We start from the raw sequence: 17,820 nt of genomic DNA on the forward strand, positions 1-17,820 counted from the left end.
TCTCAGGGACTCACAGCTGTTGCAGAGCTAGCATACCTGATTCAACTTGTGAATAAACACAATAATAACATCTGAATAAAAACCCTGTATGGTTCTACAAAGAATCTTTGAGATTGAGAAAGGTTCTTTATAGAACCATAAAAAAGGGTTGTAACCATAGCAGAATTTTGGTGTTATATAGAAGCTTTTTTAATGGTTCTTTATAGAACCTTAGGAAAGGGTTCTTTATAGAACCTTAGGAAAGGGTTCTTTATAGCACCATACTGGTTCCATTTAGAACCTTATGAGTATTGCTCTTTATAGAACCATCAAAAAGGGTTCCGCTTTGGTTACAAGCCAAAGAACCCTTATTTGGCACTATATAGAACCATTTGTTTTTAGTGTGTAAAACAGCGATAATGGAGTGCAGTAGGACTTTCTCCTCACAAAGCCCTGTTGTTTACAGTGAGAAGGAGGGAAATAAGGGCACAGATTTATTAATAACAGTCTTTTACACTGCAGGGAAATTGTATTACAAAAATATATAATTGTTTTATAAAACTATTTCTAAGCATACTGTATAAAGAGGGCTTTTTGCAGTACCAATTCCGAGAAAAGGAAGAACAGTAATTCCTTGAACATGCTTCCAGAACTTGACGTTCCCACTGGGAACAATTCGTTTCCGATGTCATTCAACACTAACCGATGTGAAAGTCCAAACCCTTAAAATATCTGTGGCATGAGGGATATGGTATTTAGACTTGGTATTTATTCATAAGTGACAGTACATTATATATGGGTAATACTGCTCTGTATGTATCATACCACATACATGCCAGATCTTCAGTTTTATCCCAAGTGTTGGTCAAATGTGAAGCCAGCATTCTGTAGCCTAGATACAGTATATTTGTCAGGTTTTAATTGCTAAGGAATTATTTTACATTTTACATTGACATTTTAGTCATGAAGCTTTTATCCAGAGAGACAATACAAAGTGCATTTCAATAAGCAGGCAAGAAACAACCTTATTGTAATCATGGTATGTAAAACCCTCTACTGTACAAAGGAAATGCTATTAACACACTAACACATGTGTGTCTGTGTGTCCAATACGTGGGCTTGTATTACTATCCTCGTGGGTACCTGAAATCACCCAAAGACCCCACAAGGATAGCAAAACAAGGACAATTCTCCCTCTTGGGGTCGTGGGGACCCCACAAGGACAATGGCTATTTTGGGCTTAGGGGTTAGGTTTAGGGTTACAATTAGGGTAGCAGTTAGGGTTAGGTTTAGGGTTAAGAGTTAAGGTTAGGGTTAGGGGTTAGGGGTTAGGGTAAGGGTAAGGTTTAGTGTTAGGGGTTAGGGAAAATAGGATTTTTAATAGAAATAGGTCATGAAAGGTATGCTGTCTGTGTGTCAATAGGAAAACCACTGCCTGCGTATTAAGATCCTGGGAGACTGCTACTACTGTGTGTCTGGGCTGCCAGAGGCCCGGGCCGACCATGCATCCTGCTGTGTGGAGATGGGGGTGGATATGATCGAGGCCATCTCGTGAGTATGACATGGCCACATACAGTGTCTTCAGGAAGTATTCATGCCCCTTGACTTATTCCACATTTTGTTGTGCTACAACCTGAGTTCAACATGGATTAAATAGATATTTTTTCAAACCCATCCACAAACAATACCCCGCAATGACAAAATGAAGACATTTACATAAGTATCCAATTGTCCTGCTGAAAGGTGAGTTTGTATCCGAGTGTCTGTTGGAAAGCAGACTGAACCAGGTTTTCCTCTAGGATTTTGCCTTTGCTTAGCTATATTCCGTTTCTTTTTACCCCCCCAAAAAACTCCCTAGTCCTTGCTGATGACAAGCATACTCATAATATGATGCAGCCATCACCATGCTTGAAAAAATTAAAAGTGGTACTCAGTGATCTATTGTGTTGGATTTCACATCAAATCAAATCAAATGTTATTTCGCACATGAGCCGGATACAAGAGGTGTAGACCTTACGTAGACCTTACCATGAAATGCTTACTAACAAGCCCTTAACCAACAATGCCGTTCAAGAAATGGAGTTAAGAAAATATTTACAAAATTAACTAAAGTAAAATATATATATATATTAATAATAATAACAATAATGAGTCTATAGACAGGGGTACTAGTACCGAGTCAATGTTCCGGGGTACAGGTTAGATGAGGTAATTTGTACATGTAGGTAGGGGTAAAGTGACTATGCATAGATAATAAACAGTGAGAAGCAGCAGTGTAAAAACAAAAGTGTTACAATGTAAATAGTTTGGGTGGCTGTTTGATTAATTGTTCAGCAGTCTTATGGCTTGGGAGTAGAAGCTGTTAAGGAGCCTTTTGGTATCGCTTTCCCCGGTACCACTTGCCGTGCGGTAGCAGAAAGAACAGTCTATGTCTTGGGTGACTAGAGTCTTTGACTGTAAGGCGCTACAGAGGGTAGAGCGTAGGGCCAAGTACATCACTGGGGCCAAGCTTCCTGCCATCCAGGACCTATATACACTGCCTAGTATATACAGTGGGGCAAAAAAAGTATTTAGTCAGCCACCAATTGTGCATGTTCTCCCACTTAAAAAGATGAGAGAGGCCTGTAATTTTCATCATAGGTACACTTCAACTATGACAGACAAAATGAGGACGTGAGTGCTACGGGGCGGTAATCATTTGGCAGGTTACCTTCGCTTTCTTGGGAACAGGTATTATGTGGGTATTACAGACTCGGTCAAGGAGAGGTTGAAAATGTCTGTGAAGACACTTGCCAGTTGATACGCGCATGCTCTGAGTACACTTCCTGGTAATCCGTCTGGCCACGTGGCCTTGTGAATGTTGACTTGCTTAAAGGTCTTGCTCACATCGGCTACGGAGAGCATGATCACACAGTCATCTGGAACAGCTGGTGCTCTCATGCATGCTTCAGTGTTGCTTGCCTCGAAGCAAGCATAAAGGCATTTAGCTCATCTGGTAGGCTCGCGTCACTGGGCAGCTCACGGCTGGGCCTCCCTTTGTAGTCCGTAATAGTTTGCAAGCCCTGCCACATCCGACGATGTAGTAGGATTCAATCTTAGTCCTGTATTGATGCTTTTCCTGTTTGATGGTTCTTCTTTTCACTTTGTCATTAGGTTAGTATTGTGGAGTAACTACAATGTTGTTGATCCATCCTCAGTTTTGTCTTATTACAGCCATTAAAATCTGTAACTGTTTAAAGTCATCATTGGCCTCATGGTGAAATCCCTGAGCGGTTTTCTTCCTCTCCGGCAACTGAGTTAGGAAGGACGCCTGTATCTTTGTAGTGACACCATGAAAAATGTAATTAATAACTTACCCATGCTCAAAGGGATATTACATTTCAGCAATGTTTTTACCCATCTACCAATAGGTGCCTTTCTTTGCAAGGCATTGCAAACCTCCCTGGTCTTTGTGACTGAAGTATCTTACAGATAATTGTATGTATGGGGTACAGAGATGAGGTAGTCATTATAAACATCTGTTTGACAATATTATTGCACACAAAATGAGTCCATGCAACTTATTATGTGACTGTTTAAGCAAATGTTTACTCCTGTACTTATTTAGGCTTGCCATAACAAAAGGTTTGAATACTAATACTTATTGACTTTTCAGCTTAGAATTTTTTATTAACATTAAAAAATTCTAAACACAATTCCGGGCCAGTGACACAAAATCTCAATTTAATCAATTTTAAATTCAGACTGTAACACAACAAAATGTGGAAAAAGTCAACGGGTGTGAATATTTTCTGAAAGCACTGTAAACTGTCTATATTATATAAAAGTATATGTCAATGGAAAACAACAGACCTTGTCTGGTCTGGCTCTGTCCAGTACAGCTCATGGTAAAACACCCTTGTCTAGAGAGGATTTTTCTTTAACCCTGGTACTGGAGAGCCACAGGATGTGCAAGTCTTTGTTCCAGAGAGGTGGTAGGAGGCAGGTATGCATTAGTTCCATTGTACTCTACTTTATTCCCAGTACTGAGAAACCAAATCAAGTTAATTCTATCCCCGTGAAGAGGCATTTAGCCTAATTTGTGTCTGCAGAGGTTGAGTCAACGACTGCTCTGAGGTGGCCCTGCCTTAGAACATTAGTTCTGACGTCATAATGAGGTTTGGATGATTACAGTATGCCACCGGCCATATCTAATAAAGAAAGACCACACAAACAGACAGACAGACACTGTTCCTGTCCTCTGTCTGCTTTGCCCTGTGGTCAGTCAGTCAGTCGGTCGGGCCGTTGGTCAGTCAGTCGGTCAGTCAGTCGGTCAGTACGTCGGGCATTCAGTCAGTCAAGTGGTCGGTCAGTCAAGTGGTCTGTCAGTTGGTCGGTCGGTCGGTCAGTCAGTCGCAGTCAAGTGGCCGGTCGGTCAGTCAGTCAGTCGCAGTCAAGTGGCCGGTCGGTCAGTCAGTCAGTCGGTTAGTCAATCGGTCAGTCAGTCGGTCATTCAAGTGGTCAGTCGGTCAGTCAGTAAGTCGGTCGGTCAGTCAAGTAGTCGGTCAGTCGGTCGGTCAGTCAGTCGGTCAGTATATCAGTCAGTCAGTCGGTCAGTCAAGTGGTCGGTCATACGGTCAGTCAAGTGTTCGGTCAGTCGATCAGTAGGTCAGTCGGTCAGTTGGTCAATCAAGTGGTCAGTCAGTCAGTCGGTCAGTCGGTTGGTCAGTCGATCAGTCAGTCAGTCAATCGGTCAGTCAAGTGGTCGGTCAGCCGGTCAGTCAGTCAAGTGGTCGGTCAGTCAGTCGGCCAGTCAGTCGGCCGGTCACTTGACTGACCGTCTGACCGACCACTTGACTGACTGACCGACTGACTGGCCGACTGACTAACCGACTGATCGACTGACTGACTGACCGACCGACTGACCGAAATACTGACCAATTGATTGACAGTAGGTCAGTCGGTCAGTTGGTCAATCAAGTGGTCAGTCAGTCGGTTAGTCGGTTGGTCAGTCGATCAGTCTGACTGACTGATCGACTGACCAACCGACTAACCGACTGACTGACCACTTGATTGACCAACTGACCGACTGACCTACTGATCGACTGACCGACCACTTGACTGACCAACCATTTGACTGATCGACGGACTGATCGGTCAGTTAGTCGGTCAGTATGTTAGTCAGTTAGTCGGTCAGTCAAGTGTTCGGTCAGTCAGTCGGTCAGTCAGTCAGTGAGTCGGTCGGTCGGTCGATCAGTCAGTCAGTCAGTCGGTCAGTGAGTCGGTCGGTCAGTCGATCAGTCAATTTTTCAGTCAGTCAGTTGGTCAGTATTTCAGTCAGTCAGTCAGTCGGTCAGTCAGTCAGTCGGTCAGTCAAGTGGTCGGTCAGTCGGTTGGTCAGTCGATTAGTCAGTCAGTCAATCGGTCAGTCAAGTGATCGGTCAGTCAGTCAAGTGGTCGGTCAGTCGACCAGTCAGTCGGCCGGTCACTTGACTGACCGTCTGACTGACCGACCGACTCACTGACTGACCGACATACTGACCCACCAACTGACTGACTGACCAACCGACTGACTGACCGAAATACTGACCAACTGACTGACTGACCAATTGACTGATCGACTGACCGACCACTTGACTGACCAACCATTTGACTGACCGACGGACTGACCAACTTACTGACCGACCGACTGACTGACTGACCAACTGACCGACCGACCTACTGATCGACTGACCGACCACTTGACTGACCAACCATTTGACTATCGACCGACTGACCGACTTACTGACTGACCGATTTACTGACTGACCGACTGACTGACTGACTTACTGACCGACCAACTCACAGACTGACTGACTGACTGACTGACCGACCACTTGACTGACCGACTTACTGACCGACTGACAGTCAGTCAAGTGGTCGGTCGGTCGTGAGTAGGTCGGTCAGTAAGTCGGTGAGTCGGTCAGTCGGTCAGTCAAATGGTTGGTCAGTCAAGTGGTCGGTCAGTCGATCAGTAGGTGGGTCGGTCAGTGGTCAGTTGTTCAGTCATGTGGTTGGTAAGTCAGTTGGTCAGTCATTAGCCAGAGATAGGTCACACACATACTGGAGCCTCACTGCAAGGAAGGAGAACCTGTGGATTCAGTTTGCTATAGTTGTGGAAACATTACTGTTACTCATGCGTGTCCTTTTTCTCTCATTTGACTATTTCCTCTTACTCCCTTCTGTTGCTTGATGATGTGGTCAATCTGTCAATCAGTGCTCAGTTGTTTCTGACTGTTTCTGTCTGTGCTCCAGGCTGGTGAGAGAGGTGACGGGGGTCAACGTGAACATGCGTGTGGGAATCCATAGTGGCAGGGTCCACTGTGGGGTGCTGGGACTCAGGAAGTGGCAGTTTGATGTGTGGTCCAACGATGTCACGTTAGCCAATCACATGGAGGCCGGGGGTGCGGCAGGGTACGTCCAGCCAATCACAACAAACCAGTACACAGTCACTCACCCAATGACACTACTAGGCTGTGTCCCATTATACATTAGCATACTACTTAGAGTACCACATAGAATTAAGCTATGTATTGAGCATTCGTTCTTATTTTGGAACTTAACCCTAGTTAGTCTCAGTGAATACACAGTTCACAGTGCAACATACTGTACCCATTCATTCATCTGACTTCACATTGTCTTGCTGTATTTGACAGAAGAACAACTTGTAAAAGTCAAATGGGAAACAAAGATTTACACTACATTATGAATATGACAATATTACATCATAATTTGTTATGGTATAAACATGAAATGAAGGAATACTGTCAATCCCTGCCCATTGTGCCCAGTAAGTCATTGGTGTGTTACTGTGCCAGGCGGATCCACATCACCAAGGCCACTCTGAACTACCTGAGTGGAGACTATGAGGTAGAGCCAGGATCAGGAGGAGCAAGGAACATCTATCTGAAGAAACACAACATAGAAACCTACCTCATCGTGGGCTGCAGCCAGAAAAGGGTATGTGTGTGTGGGTGTGTGTATGTGTGTGGGTGTGTGTGTGGGTGGGTGTGTGTGGGTGTGGGTGTGTGTGGATGTGTGTGGGTGTGTGTATGTCATATCATATCAGACCTGTGGCGATATCTTGGCTCTTGGCTCTAATCCAGCTAACATGTCATATCATATGTGTGTGTGTGTGTGTGTGTGTGTGTTTGTTTATTTGTGTGTGTAGAAAGAGATAAGAGAGTAAGATAAGAGAGTAACAGTAGCATAAAGTAACAGCTTAACATAGAGTAACATAAGAGTAAAATTGAGTAACAAAGTAACAGAGTAAGATAGAGTAACATGAGCATAGAGTAACAGAGGAGCACAGAGCAACATGGAGTAACACATAGCAACACAGAGTAACATATAATAACACAGAGTAACTCAGAGTAACTCAAAGTAACTCGGAGTAACTCGGAGTAACATAGAGTAGCGTAGAGTAACAGAGCAACACAGCAACACAGAGCAACACAGAGTAATCTAGAGTACCAGAGTAAGATAGAGTAACATAGAGTAACACAGACTAACATAGCGTAACAGAGTAAGATAGAGTAACATATAGTAACACAGAGTAGTATAGAGTAACATAGAGTAACACAAAGTGACATAGAGTAACATAGAGTAACAGAGTAAGCTAGAGTAAGATCTCCAATGTATGCATTGCACAGATATGAGTACGATGTCTAATGTAATTATTACATATGGGAAATAAACTTGAAAGTTGGCCAGGAAGAACTCTGGGTACCTGGGTGACTCTAACATAAATAAAGCTCTGTGTGTTTGTGTGTGTCATATCAGTCCTGTGGTGATATCACAAGTTTTGACTCCAGCTCACATATCATATCATGTGTGTTTTCACATGATGTATCATATTGCTATATACTCCATTCTAACCTATCAGTGAACTGGGAATGGGTTATTTCTCATGATCGCTGTTACATTAGTGATAACTTTCAGTATGCGTCCCAAATGAGACCCTATTCCATATAGAGTGCAATACAGTTGACCAGAGACCTTGTGCACTATAGGGAATAGGGTGCAATTAAAGACGCAGGCTTTAGAGTTCTCTACCTTTCCCGTTCTGGTTGAATCACTACACTCATCCCAGATCAGATATCACTACACTCATCCCAGATCAGATATCACTACACTCATCCCAGATCAGATATCACTACACTCATCCCAGATCAGATATCACTACCTTTAACCATATTTCATTGTAGAAGAAACGTTGAAAAACATTTAAGTGATTTACAGTAGATTTAGTGATTGTGAGCATGCATGAAATTCAACTTCTAGAAATACAACATACTGTATCTGTCAGTCTGTGTCATGGGTAGAAACGGTGGGCAAGCCGGGGGAACTGGGTACCGGTAGTCAGTAAAACCATTTAAACATTTAAACATGCGCCTTTCATGGTTAATTAATAAAGGATTTTACATTGGTAGCTTCCTTCCTACTTCCCAGAGTGACCTTTTCCATTACCATCCCTAAGTATATTAGTCTGTCTCCCTTGCCTTGCAGAAAGACGAGAAGGCGATGATAGCCAAGATGAACCGTCAGCGTGCCAACTCTGTCTCCCACAACATGGGCCCCTGGACCGACCGGCCCTTCTACAACCACATGGGAGGAAACCAGATCTCCAAGGAGATGAAGAGGATGGTGAGATAACATGCTGCCCTCACCCCAATTCAGGAATACTCTAGATTTACTCTTCTCCTTCACAACAGGGCCAAATGTGTTTTTGCAGTGGGATCACAGCTAGGGTCACCATTGTCCAGCACCCCTGGAGCAATTTGGGTTAAGTGCCTTGCTCGAGGGCACAGCGACAGGTTTTCACCTTTCGGTTACTGGCCCAACGCTCTAACCTTGATGCTATACCTGCTGCTCCAGATATAGTATTTGACAAAAAAAGTATAATTTCCGACATTGATTAAATGGGATACGATCACATTATTTATGCATTGGAATACTTGGGGACAGATTCCCCCCCCCCCCCCCCCCCCTTCCCTCAGAACAGCCTCAATTTGTCAGGGCATGGACTCTACAAAGTGTCGAAGGCGTTCCACAGGAATGCTGGCCCATGTTGACTACAATTCTTCCCACAGTTGTGTCAAGTTGGCTGGATGTCATTCGGTGGTGGACCATTCTTGATGCAGTTCTTGACACAAAGCACTGCGCCTGGCACCTAATACCATACCCTGTTCAAAGGCACTTGAGTCTGAATGGCATATATACACAATCCATGTCTCAAATGTCTCAAAGCTTAAAAATCTTTAACCTGTCTCCCCTTCATCTACACCAATTGAAGTGGATTTAACAAGTGACATCAATAAGGGATCCTAGCTTTCACCTGGATAGTCTATGTCATGGAAAGGGCAGGTGTTCTTAATGTTTTGTACACTGAGAGAGAGAGAGAGAGAGAGAGAGAGAGAGAGAGAGAGAGAGAGGGAGAGGGAGAGGGAGAGGGAGAGGGAGAGGGAGAGGGAAAACCTCAGAGCAAAACTACCACAGGGACATATAATAATAAATAGTTATTTAACAGATTCTTTAATCCCAAATTCTCTTCAATCTTCTGAGACGACAATGGAAATAATTAGCATTTTGTAGTGCAGGCTTTCCCAAACACAGTCCTGGCACGACACAACTGATTCAAATAATAAGTTTGATGATGAGTTGGTTATTTCAATGAGCTGTGTAGTGCTAGGACAAAAACAGGCAGGACTGAGTTTGGGAAACCCTGCAAGTTTAATGAATGCCCAGAAATCTGTATAGTTTCAAGGGTAGAGGGGGTGGCAGGCAGGCAGCAAGCAGTGGCCCTCCACACCATGGCTTACCTCTTCAGCCAGTCTCTCGAGGACCACGCACTCTGTCACAATACAATACGTGGGCAACAGGGATGAACAAATGCCCAAACATTCAGTCAGTAAGGTCCCATCTGTAGCAGAATATCATCACTCAGAATTCCAAAGAGAATCTCCTTTACAAAAAAAAGACACCCCCCCCCCCACACACACAGAGAAAATAAACAATAGAGTGACAGCATATTGTTGACGGAATGGTGTGGCCATATTGAGTTTCCTCTGTCTGTTCCCCCAGGCCTCCCACTGAACTAAATCACTGCTGCTATGGTAACTCACTACCAGACCACTCTGTTGTTGTTTACCTCTCCTCTCCTCCCCTCTCCCCTGCTCTCCTCCCCTCTCCCCTGTTCTCCTCCCCTCTCCCCTGTTCTCCTCCCCTCTCCCCTCTCCCCTGTTCTCCTCCCCTCTCCTCTTCTCTCCTCCCCTCTCCCCTGCTCTCCTCCCCTCTCCCCTGCTCTCCTCTCCTCCTCTCTGCTCTTCTCTCATTTCCTCTCCTCCCCTCTCCCCTCCTCTCTCCCCTCCTCTCCTAATATTAACTCAACGACTCTGTCAATACGATAATGAGCTGAATCTGGTTCCAATCATAGCACCTACATACTATTGTCTACACCCCAAAGTTTTTGGTGTGCAGATTTGTGTCTGATACTTATTTATGTCAATTATTTTCCAGCTGCAACAATTTTTTTGTTGTAAAATTTGATCCTTGGGCAAGAAAGGTAGTAACAAGGGAATGGATAAGGCAATAGTTCACAGATATAAAACAATAAAATGAAACCATAGTTCATAGTCAGACAGCTGCGACAGTCTCTGTCTGACAGATTAATATACACTACGCAGTTGGATGTACAGTGCCTTCGGGAAAGTATTCAGACCCCTTGACTTTTTCCACATTTTGTCACGTTACAACCTTATTCTAAAATTGATTAAATTGTTTGTTTTTTCATCAATCTACACATAATACCCCATAATGACGAATCAAAAATATGTTTTTAGATGTTTTTGCAAATTTATTACAAATAAAAAATGGAAAGATCAGATTTACATAAGTATTTAGACCCTTTACTCAGTTCTCTCTCTGTCTCTCTGTCTCTCTGTTTCTGTCTATCTCTGTTGCTCTGTTTTGGTCTCTCTCTCTGCTCCCCTCTCTCTCCTCCTGTCTGTCTCTCTCTCTTCTCCTCCCCCTGCTCCTAAATCACACAGCAGCAGAGGTAGAGAAAGAGCAGAGATAGTGGGAGCAAGGAGCGAGGGAGCGAGACAGAGGGCATGAGGTAAAGAGAATGGGTCTGTGTGAAGGGAAAGGGAGTCACAGTGATAGTAGTTCCCACACTAGCCCCTGTCCTCCAACCTCCCAGCACTGCAGGGCAGGCAGCGGAGTGGAGATTACTTATGACTTGGTGTCCACTGTGTTTCTGTCGTACATTCCTACTTTGTCATTAATCCCTGTTCTCCTATTCCATATAAAAGAAAGAATGCTGGTATTTGGGGATGTTCCACCTCTCTGTTTGTAGAGGGTAGTGGAATTGCTTATGTTATTATAAGATATTCAGAAATTCTGTTGGAAAGCCATGTCCAAAATAAAAAGGTTCCAGGGTATTTTCAGCTTAGTTCACAATTAGGAAAATGTAGGAGTATAGATTCAACCTAGATTTGAAAAAAGGACGACTATATACTGGAGACGTGTTAATGTTTCTTGAACCTGTACAGCACATTTGATCTCCTGCTGTTATTGCTTTCTTCTTCCAGTAGAGGTCACTGCAGGTCCGTGATACAGTAGATGTGGAAACTCTTCAGTTCACCTAATGTGTTGTTAATAAGAGCGTCTTCTCTAAAACCACTATTGACTCACCTTCCTAGGAAGATGCCTGCCTGGCTAGCTGTTGTTCTCAACTTTGTGTGCATCCCAAATGGCACCCTATTCCCTAGATAGTGCATCACTTTTGACCAGAGCTTTATGGGTCCTGGTCAAAAGTAATACACTATGTAGGAAGGGAATAGAGTGTCATTTGGGACACAATCCGTTGTTGTTGTTTTTCAGCATCTTGTACTGGGAGTTTGGGCAGAGAGGATGCTGGAAGAGGTGTCAGTCTCTTGCCTTGCTGGTTGAAGCAACTTCCATTTTCAGCCAACACCTGGCTGTGTGAATGGATTCTACCTCTTTCTCTTCGAAAGAAACTCTAGCCCCACTTACGTTTCTCTGTTTGTAGCTGTTCCTGAAATTCAGTCATTTTCCAGTCAGATAACAGTGTCTATATTCTGCTCTTTTCTTCTGTCTTCCAGGGATTTGAAGACCCCAAGGACAAGTGAGTGGAGACCCCCATCTCCCCATCTCACCTCCTGTCAGTCAAGGTGTTGGGCAACCTTTTGCTCCAGGTCATGTTTTCAGGCTTTCTAAAGACAAAATAGCAGTGTCACAACCATAGATATTTTGACTTATCTGGCTAGGTATGTGACAGTCAGAGAAATAAACTACTGTTGCTATAATACACAGAATAGCCATCAAAAACACGACTAGAACATCCAACTCGCCAAATTGTAATTTTTCACTGGGTAAGGAGGGGATCCTGGAGATGTGATTGGCTGATCCAGTTGTCACTCAAGGGGATGGCCCATTTGCCCTTGTGCATATCCATGCATATGTCACAAACGCAGTCTGTATTCTCACCCTGAATATATCTCAATTTCAAGCTCCTTTATGTGATTCTATGTGCTTCTGTTGTTTACAAAGCATGTAACAAATAAGATTTGATTTGATTGTCCCCATGCGTTGCCCTACGTGCTACAGGCAGATCAATGTTCTTCAATGGGATTTGTTTCATTGTGACAGTCACTTTAGGACATCCGAACCCATGAGTGTCAGTGAGTTCAGCGTCTTCCATACTCACTGGAACTTATGCTGTCTGTGATTCATAAAACATTTGAATCACCCGGTTTGATCTTGTCCACTGATCCACTGACAATAGGCCAGATTGCCTCTAATCAATTCATTCAAACAATGCACTGCTGATTCAACGACCGATTATACCAATCAAACAAACATAATGACAGTGGTTTGATGATCTCAATCACTTTGTTTGTTACGGTGATGCAGTTCTGTGGTGCGGTGGTGAGTTAGGGGCTTGTGGTGGGCTAGTCCGTAGAGCTGAAGGACCACTTGTGACGGCCTGAAACGGAAAACAAAAAAGTGTCTCCTCGTCTTGTGTTATCTAGACATTTCATTTTCAGAAACACGCAGGAAAACCTGAACCCAGAAGACGAGGTGGACGAGTTCCTCGGGAGAGCCATCGACGCCAGGAGTATCGACCGGCTACGCTCGGAACACGTCAAGAAGTTCCTGCTGACCTTCAGAGAACCAGACCTGGAGAAGAAGGTAGTGCCGTCCTCCTTCAGGGAAATTAATCCACATAATCGGACTAAGGCCCTGTGTGAATCTTCTGGATAGATCTTCAGCAGTGGAAATGTCAAATGAGTGAGCACTGTATTAATTTGTGTCAGGATTGATTGTCAAACTCAGGAGGGCCATGAGTTTTCCCTAACTACATGGCCTGACCAGGAAAATGTTTTAGTGTTAGTCTATAACTAAGGGATTTTCCCCTGTCAGGTGTCATGGTGAGTACAAAAAATGCAGGGCCCTTGTCAAGACAAGCAATTCTGCCACAAATAGCTACACCCCTCACTGGTGTGACACATCCAGGGCATGTCAATCAAAGCTGAGTGAGGGAGAGAGAGAGGAGAGAGATAGGAGAGAGGAGAGAGGAGAGAGAGAGAGAGTGGGAGAAAGACAGAGCGATCAAAACAACGCAGATATAAAAGGAAAGAGAAGGAAGAGGTGAGAGGGAAGGAGAGAGAGGGTGAAAGCAGAGAGAGAGAAAGAGAAGGGGCAGAGAGGCCCCATTTTAAACCTGCTCTCTTTCCCCTCTCCTTGTCAGTATCTCTCGTCTGGGTAAATGGGCTGTATAGTGGCTACTTAGAACAGATCCAAAGCCCGCTCTCAGTGTGTCAGCCCCCAGCCCGCTCTCAGTGTGTCAGCCCCCAGCCCGCTCTCAGTGTGTCAGCCCCCAGCCCGCTCTCAGTGTGTCAGCCCCCAGCCCGGTCTTCTGTGGGAGAGATAATCACTGACTTGGTTTTCCTCTATTACCTTTCATCCGAAAGATCTCATAATTCACCTCCTGAGCACCTATGCCAGACGCACATGCACGCGCATACACACGCACATGATTCATCTCCTGAGCACATCCTTTAGGCCCAGCCAGAGACACGGCTGCTTATGGATGGATGGATGGATGGATGGATGGATGGATGGATAGAAGGTAGTTCAGCTGTGTAACCAGTAACATGCTGTTCTCACAGTGTGAGGCTGTTGTGTCCTCACATCAGTGGACTGCACTAAAGGGTTTCAAGTGAGATGTGAAGCAGTCAGCCAGCCTCTGGTTACCTTACTGCTCTTATATTTTTCCATTTTTATTTGTCCTTCAGTACTCCAAACAAGTGGACTCCAGATTTGGAGCGTACGTGGCCTGCGCCTCTCTCGTCTTCCTCTTCATCTGTTTCATCCAGATTGTCATTGTACCACAGTAAGTACTGAATCTCTCCAAGTTGATTCATACAGTATAGTACCATAGGGCTGAATCATTTATTTACTAGTAAATCACATGAATGTTTCCCATATCTTTTTATTAGAATTCACAGCTCATTCACGCTACTCATTCCGTGGGTAATGCTCGTGCTACCTGTCTCTCCCTAACCTCTTTGACGTGTTTTGGCTTACTGCTCTGCATATTGCTTGTATCCACAGCACTAGCTTGCGAGTCATCTCCCACTCCTACAGTCTATGTGCAGCCAGGATCCATATGTCCTCTGCTTTCTCTCTGTTTATCGTACTGCTGTGTGATTCAGGTGTGTGATTCAGGTGTGTGATTTAGGTGTGTGATTCAGGTGTGTGATTCAGGTGTGTGATTCAGGTGTGTGATTCAGGTGTGTGATTCAGGTGTGTGATTCAGGTGTATGATTTAGGTGTGTGATTCAGGTGTGTGATTCAGGTGTGTGATTTAGGTGTGTGATTTAGGTGTGTGATTTAGGTGTGTGATTCAGGTGTGTGATTTAGGTGTGTGATTCAGGTGTGTGATTCAGGTGTGTGATTCAGGTGTGTGATTTAGGTGTGTGATTCAGGTGTGTGTTGCTTGTGTGTGATTCAAGTGTGTGATTCAGGTGTGTGATTTAGGTGTGTGATTTAGGTGTGTGATTCAGGTGTGTGTTGCTTGTGTGTGATTCAGGTGTGTGATTTAGGTGTGTGATTCAGGTGTGTGATTCAGGTGTGTGATTCAGGTGTGTGATTCAGGTGTGTGATTTAGGTGTGTGATTTAGGTGTGTGATTCAGGTGTGTGATTCAGGTGTGTTATTCAGGTGTGTGTTGCTTGTGTGTGATTCAGGTGTGTGATTCAGGTGTGTGATTCAGGTGTGTGATTTAGGTGTGTGATTTAGGTGTGTGATTCAGGTGTGTGTTGCTTGTGTGTGATTCAGGTGTGTGATTTAGGTGTGTGATTTAGGTGTGTGATTCAGGTGTGTGTTGCTTGTGTGTGATTCAGGTGTGTGATTCAGGTGTGTGATTCAGGTGTGTGATTCAGGTGTGTGATTCAGGTGTGTGATTCAGGTGTGTGATTCAGGTGTATGATTCAGGTGTATGATTCAGGCGTGTGTTGCTTGTGTGTGATTGCCAATTCACTGGCTGAGCTTGTTTTAGGGAGGCGGGGTGTGGGTTGTATTCGCAAACTCACTATAGTTCACAGCAAATATTTAGCATGTTTACTGGAAGCAAAAACACCTCAAAGCTCAATGTGGAAGACGAGTATGTATCACTGCAGTCCATGATCTATTCGATCAACATAAAGAGTTCTAGAAAGATCTAATAGATCTGCAAGAAAATAACTTGAAATCCTTCCTGCAACTCTTAATGGATTCTAGCATCAATAACTTTAAATCCTTCCTGCAACTCTTAATGGATTCTAGCAACAATAACTTTAAATCCTTCCTGCAACTCTTAATGGATTCTAGCAACAATAACTTTAAATCCTTCCTGCAACTCTTAATGGATTCTAGCAACAATAACTTTAAATCCTTCCTGCAACTCTTAATGGATTCTAGCATCAATAACTTTAAATCCTTCCTGCAACTCTTAATGGATTCTAGCATCAATAACTTTAAATCCTTCCTGCAACTCTTAATGGATTCTAGCAACAATAACTTTAAATCCTTCCTGCAACTCTTAATGGATTCTAGCATCAATAACTTTAAATCCTTCCTGCAACTCTTAATGGATTCTAGCAACAATAACTTTAAATCCTTCCTGCAACTCTTAATGGATTCTAGCATCAATAACTTTAAATCCTTCCTGCAACTCTTAATGGATTCTAGCAACAATAACTTTAAATCCTTCCTGCAACTCTTAATGGATTCTAGCAACAATAACTTTAAATCCTTCCTGCAACTCTTAATGGATTCTAGCAACAATAACTTTAAATCCTTCCTGCAACTCTTAATGGATTCTAGCAACAATAACTTTAAATCCTTCCTGCAACTCTTAATGGATTCTAGCAACAATAACTTTAAATCCTTCCTGCAACTCTTAATGGATTCTAGCAACAATTACTTTAAATCCTTCCTGGAACTCTTAATGGATTCTAGCAACAATTACTTTAAATCCTTCCTGCAACTCTTAATGGATTCTAGCAACAATTACTTTAAATCCTTCCTGCAACTCTTAATGGATTCTAGCAACAATAACTTTAAATCCTTCCTGCAACTCTTAATGGATTCTAGCAACAATAACTTTAAATCCTTCCTGCAACTCTTAATGGATTCTAGCAACAATAACTTTAAATCCTTCCTGCAACTCTTAATGGATTCTAGCAACAATAACTTTAAATCCTTCCTGCAACTCTTAATGGATTCTAGCAACAATAACTTTAAATCCTTCCTGCAACTCTTAATGGATTCTAGCAACAATAACTTTAAATCCTTCCTGCAACTCTTAATGGATTCTAGCAACAATTACTTTAAATCCTTCCTGGAACTCTTAATGGATTCTAGCAACAATTACTTTAAATCCTTCCTGCAACTCTTAATGGATTCTAGCAACAATTACTTTAAATCCTTCCTGCAACTCTTAATGGATTCTAGCAACAATAACTTTAAATCCTTCCTGCAACTCTTAATGGATTCTAGCAACAATAACTTTAAATCCTTCCTGCAACTCTTAATGGATTCTAGCAACAATAACTTTAAATCCTTCCTGCAACTCTTAATGGATTCTAGCAACAATAACTTTAAATCCTTCCTGCAACTCTTAATGGATTCTAGCAACAATAACTTTAAATCCTTCCTGCAACTCTTAATGGATTCTAGCAACAATAACTTTAAATCCTTCCTGCAACTCTTAATGGATTCTAGCAACAATTACTTTAAATCCTTCCTGCAACTCTTAATGGATTCTAGCAACAATTACTTTAAATCCTTCCTGCAACTCTTAATGGATTCTAGCAACAATAACTTTAAATCCTTCCTGCAACTCTTAATGGATTCTAGCAACAATAACTTTAAATCCTTCCTGCAACTCTTAATGGATTCTAGCATCAATAACTTTAAATCCTTCGTGCAACTCTTAATGGTTTCGACCAAACAGAAGCGTTGATGATCTCGTTAGGGATGTTATTTGCCGGCCTCCTGAGTGGCACTGTGGTCTAAGGCACTGCATCGCAGTGCTAGCTGTGCCTCTAGAGATCCTGGTTCGGGTCCAGGCTCTGTCACAGTCGGCCGCGACCGGGAGACCCATGGGGCGGCGCACAATTGGCCCAACGTCGTCCGGGTTAGGGGAGGGTTTGGCCGGCAGGGATGTCCTTGTCCCATCGCGCTCTAGCGACTACGGTGGTGGACCGGGCGCAGTGCATGTTGACACGGTCGCCAGATGTACGGTGTTTCCTTT

The 17,820-nt window shown here is 43.4% G+C and overlaps 1 protein-coding gene across 2 annotated transcripts in view; it reads left to right on the forward strand.

The window, feature by feature from the left end:
- Positions 1-17,820, forward strand: part of LOC139539096 (adenylate cyclase type 5-like) — a 154,426-nt gene that overhangs the window by 112,853 nt on the left and 23,753 nt on the right. Inside the window, exons 5-11 of one of the 2 annotated variants that reach the window (XM_071341848.1) lie at positions 1,403-1,530; positions 6,253-6,411; positions 6,816-6,957; positions 8,506-8,643; positions 12,123-12,145; positions 13,053-13,212; positions 14,319-14,416. In XM_071341848.1, coding sequence (XP_071197949.1) covers positions 1,403-1,530; positions 6,253-6,411; positions 6,816-6,957; positions 8,506-8,643; positions 12,123-12,145; positions 13,053-13,212; positions 14,319-14,416 — 848 coding nt within the window. The remainder of the gene's footprint in view (positions 1-1,402; positions 1,531-6,252; positions 6,412-6,815; positions 6,958-8,505; positions 8,644-12,122; positions 12,146-13,052; positions 13,213-14,318; positions 14,417-17,820) is intronic. The other variant, XM_071341849.1, reaches the window with a different exon arrangement.

Source organism: Salvelinus alpinus, chromosome 14 (assembly GCF_045679555.1).
Source record: "Salvelinus alpinus chromosome 14, SLU_Salpinus.1, whole genome shotgun sequence".
NCBI lineage: Eukaryota > Metazoa > Chordata > Actinopteri > Salmoniformes > Salmonidae > Salvelinus > Salvelinus alpinus.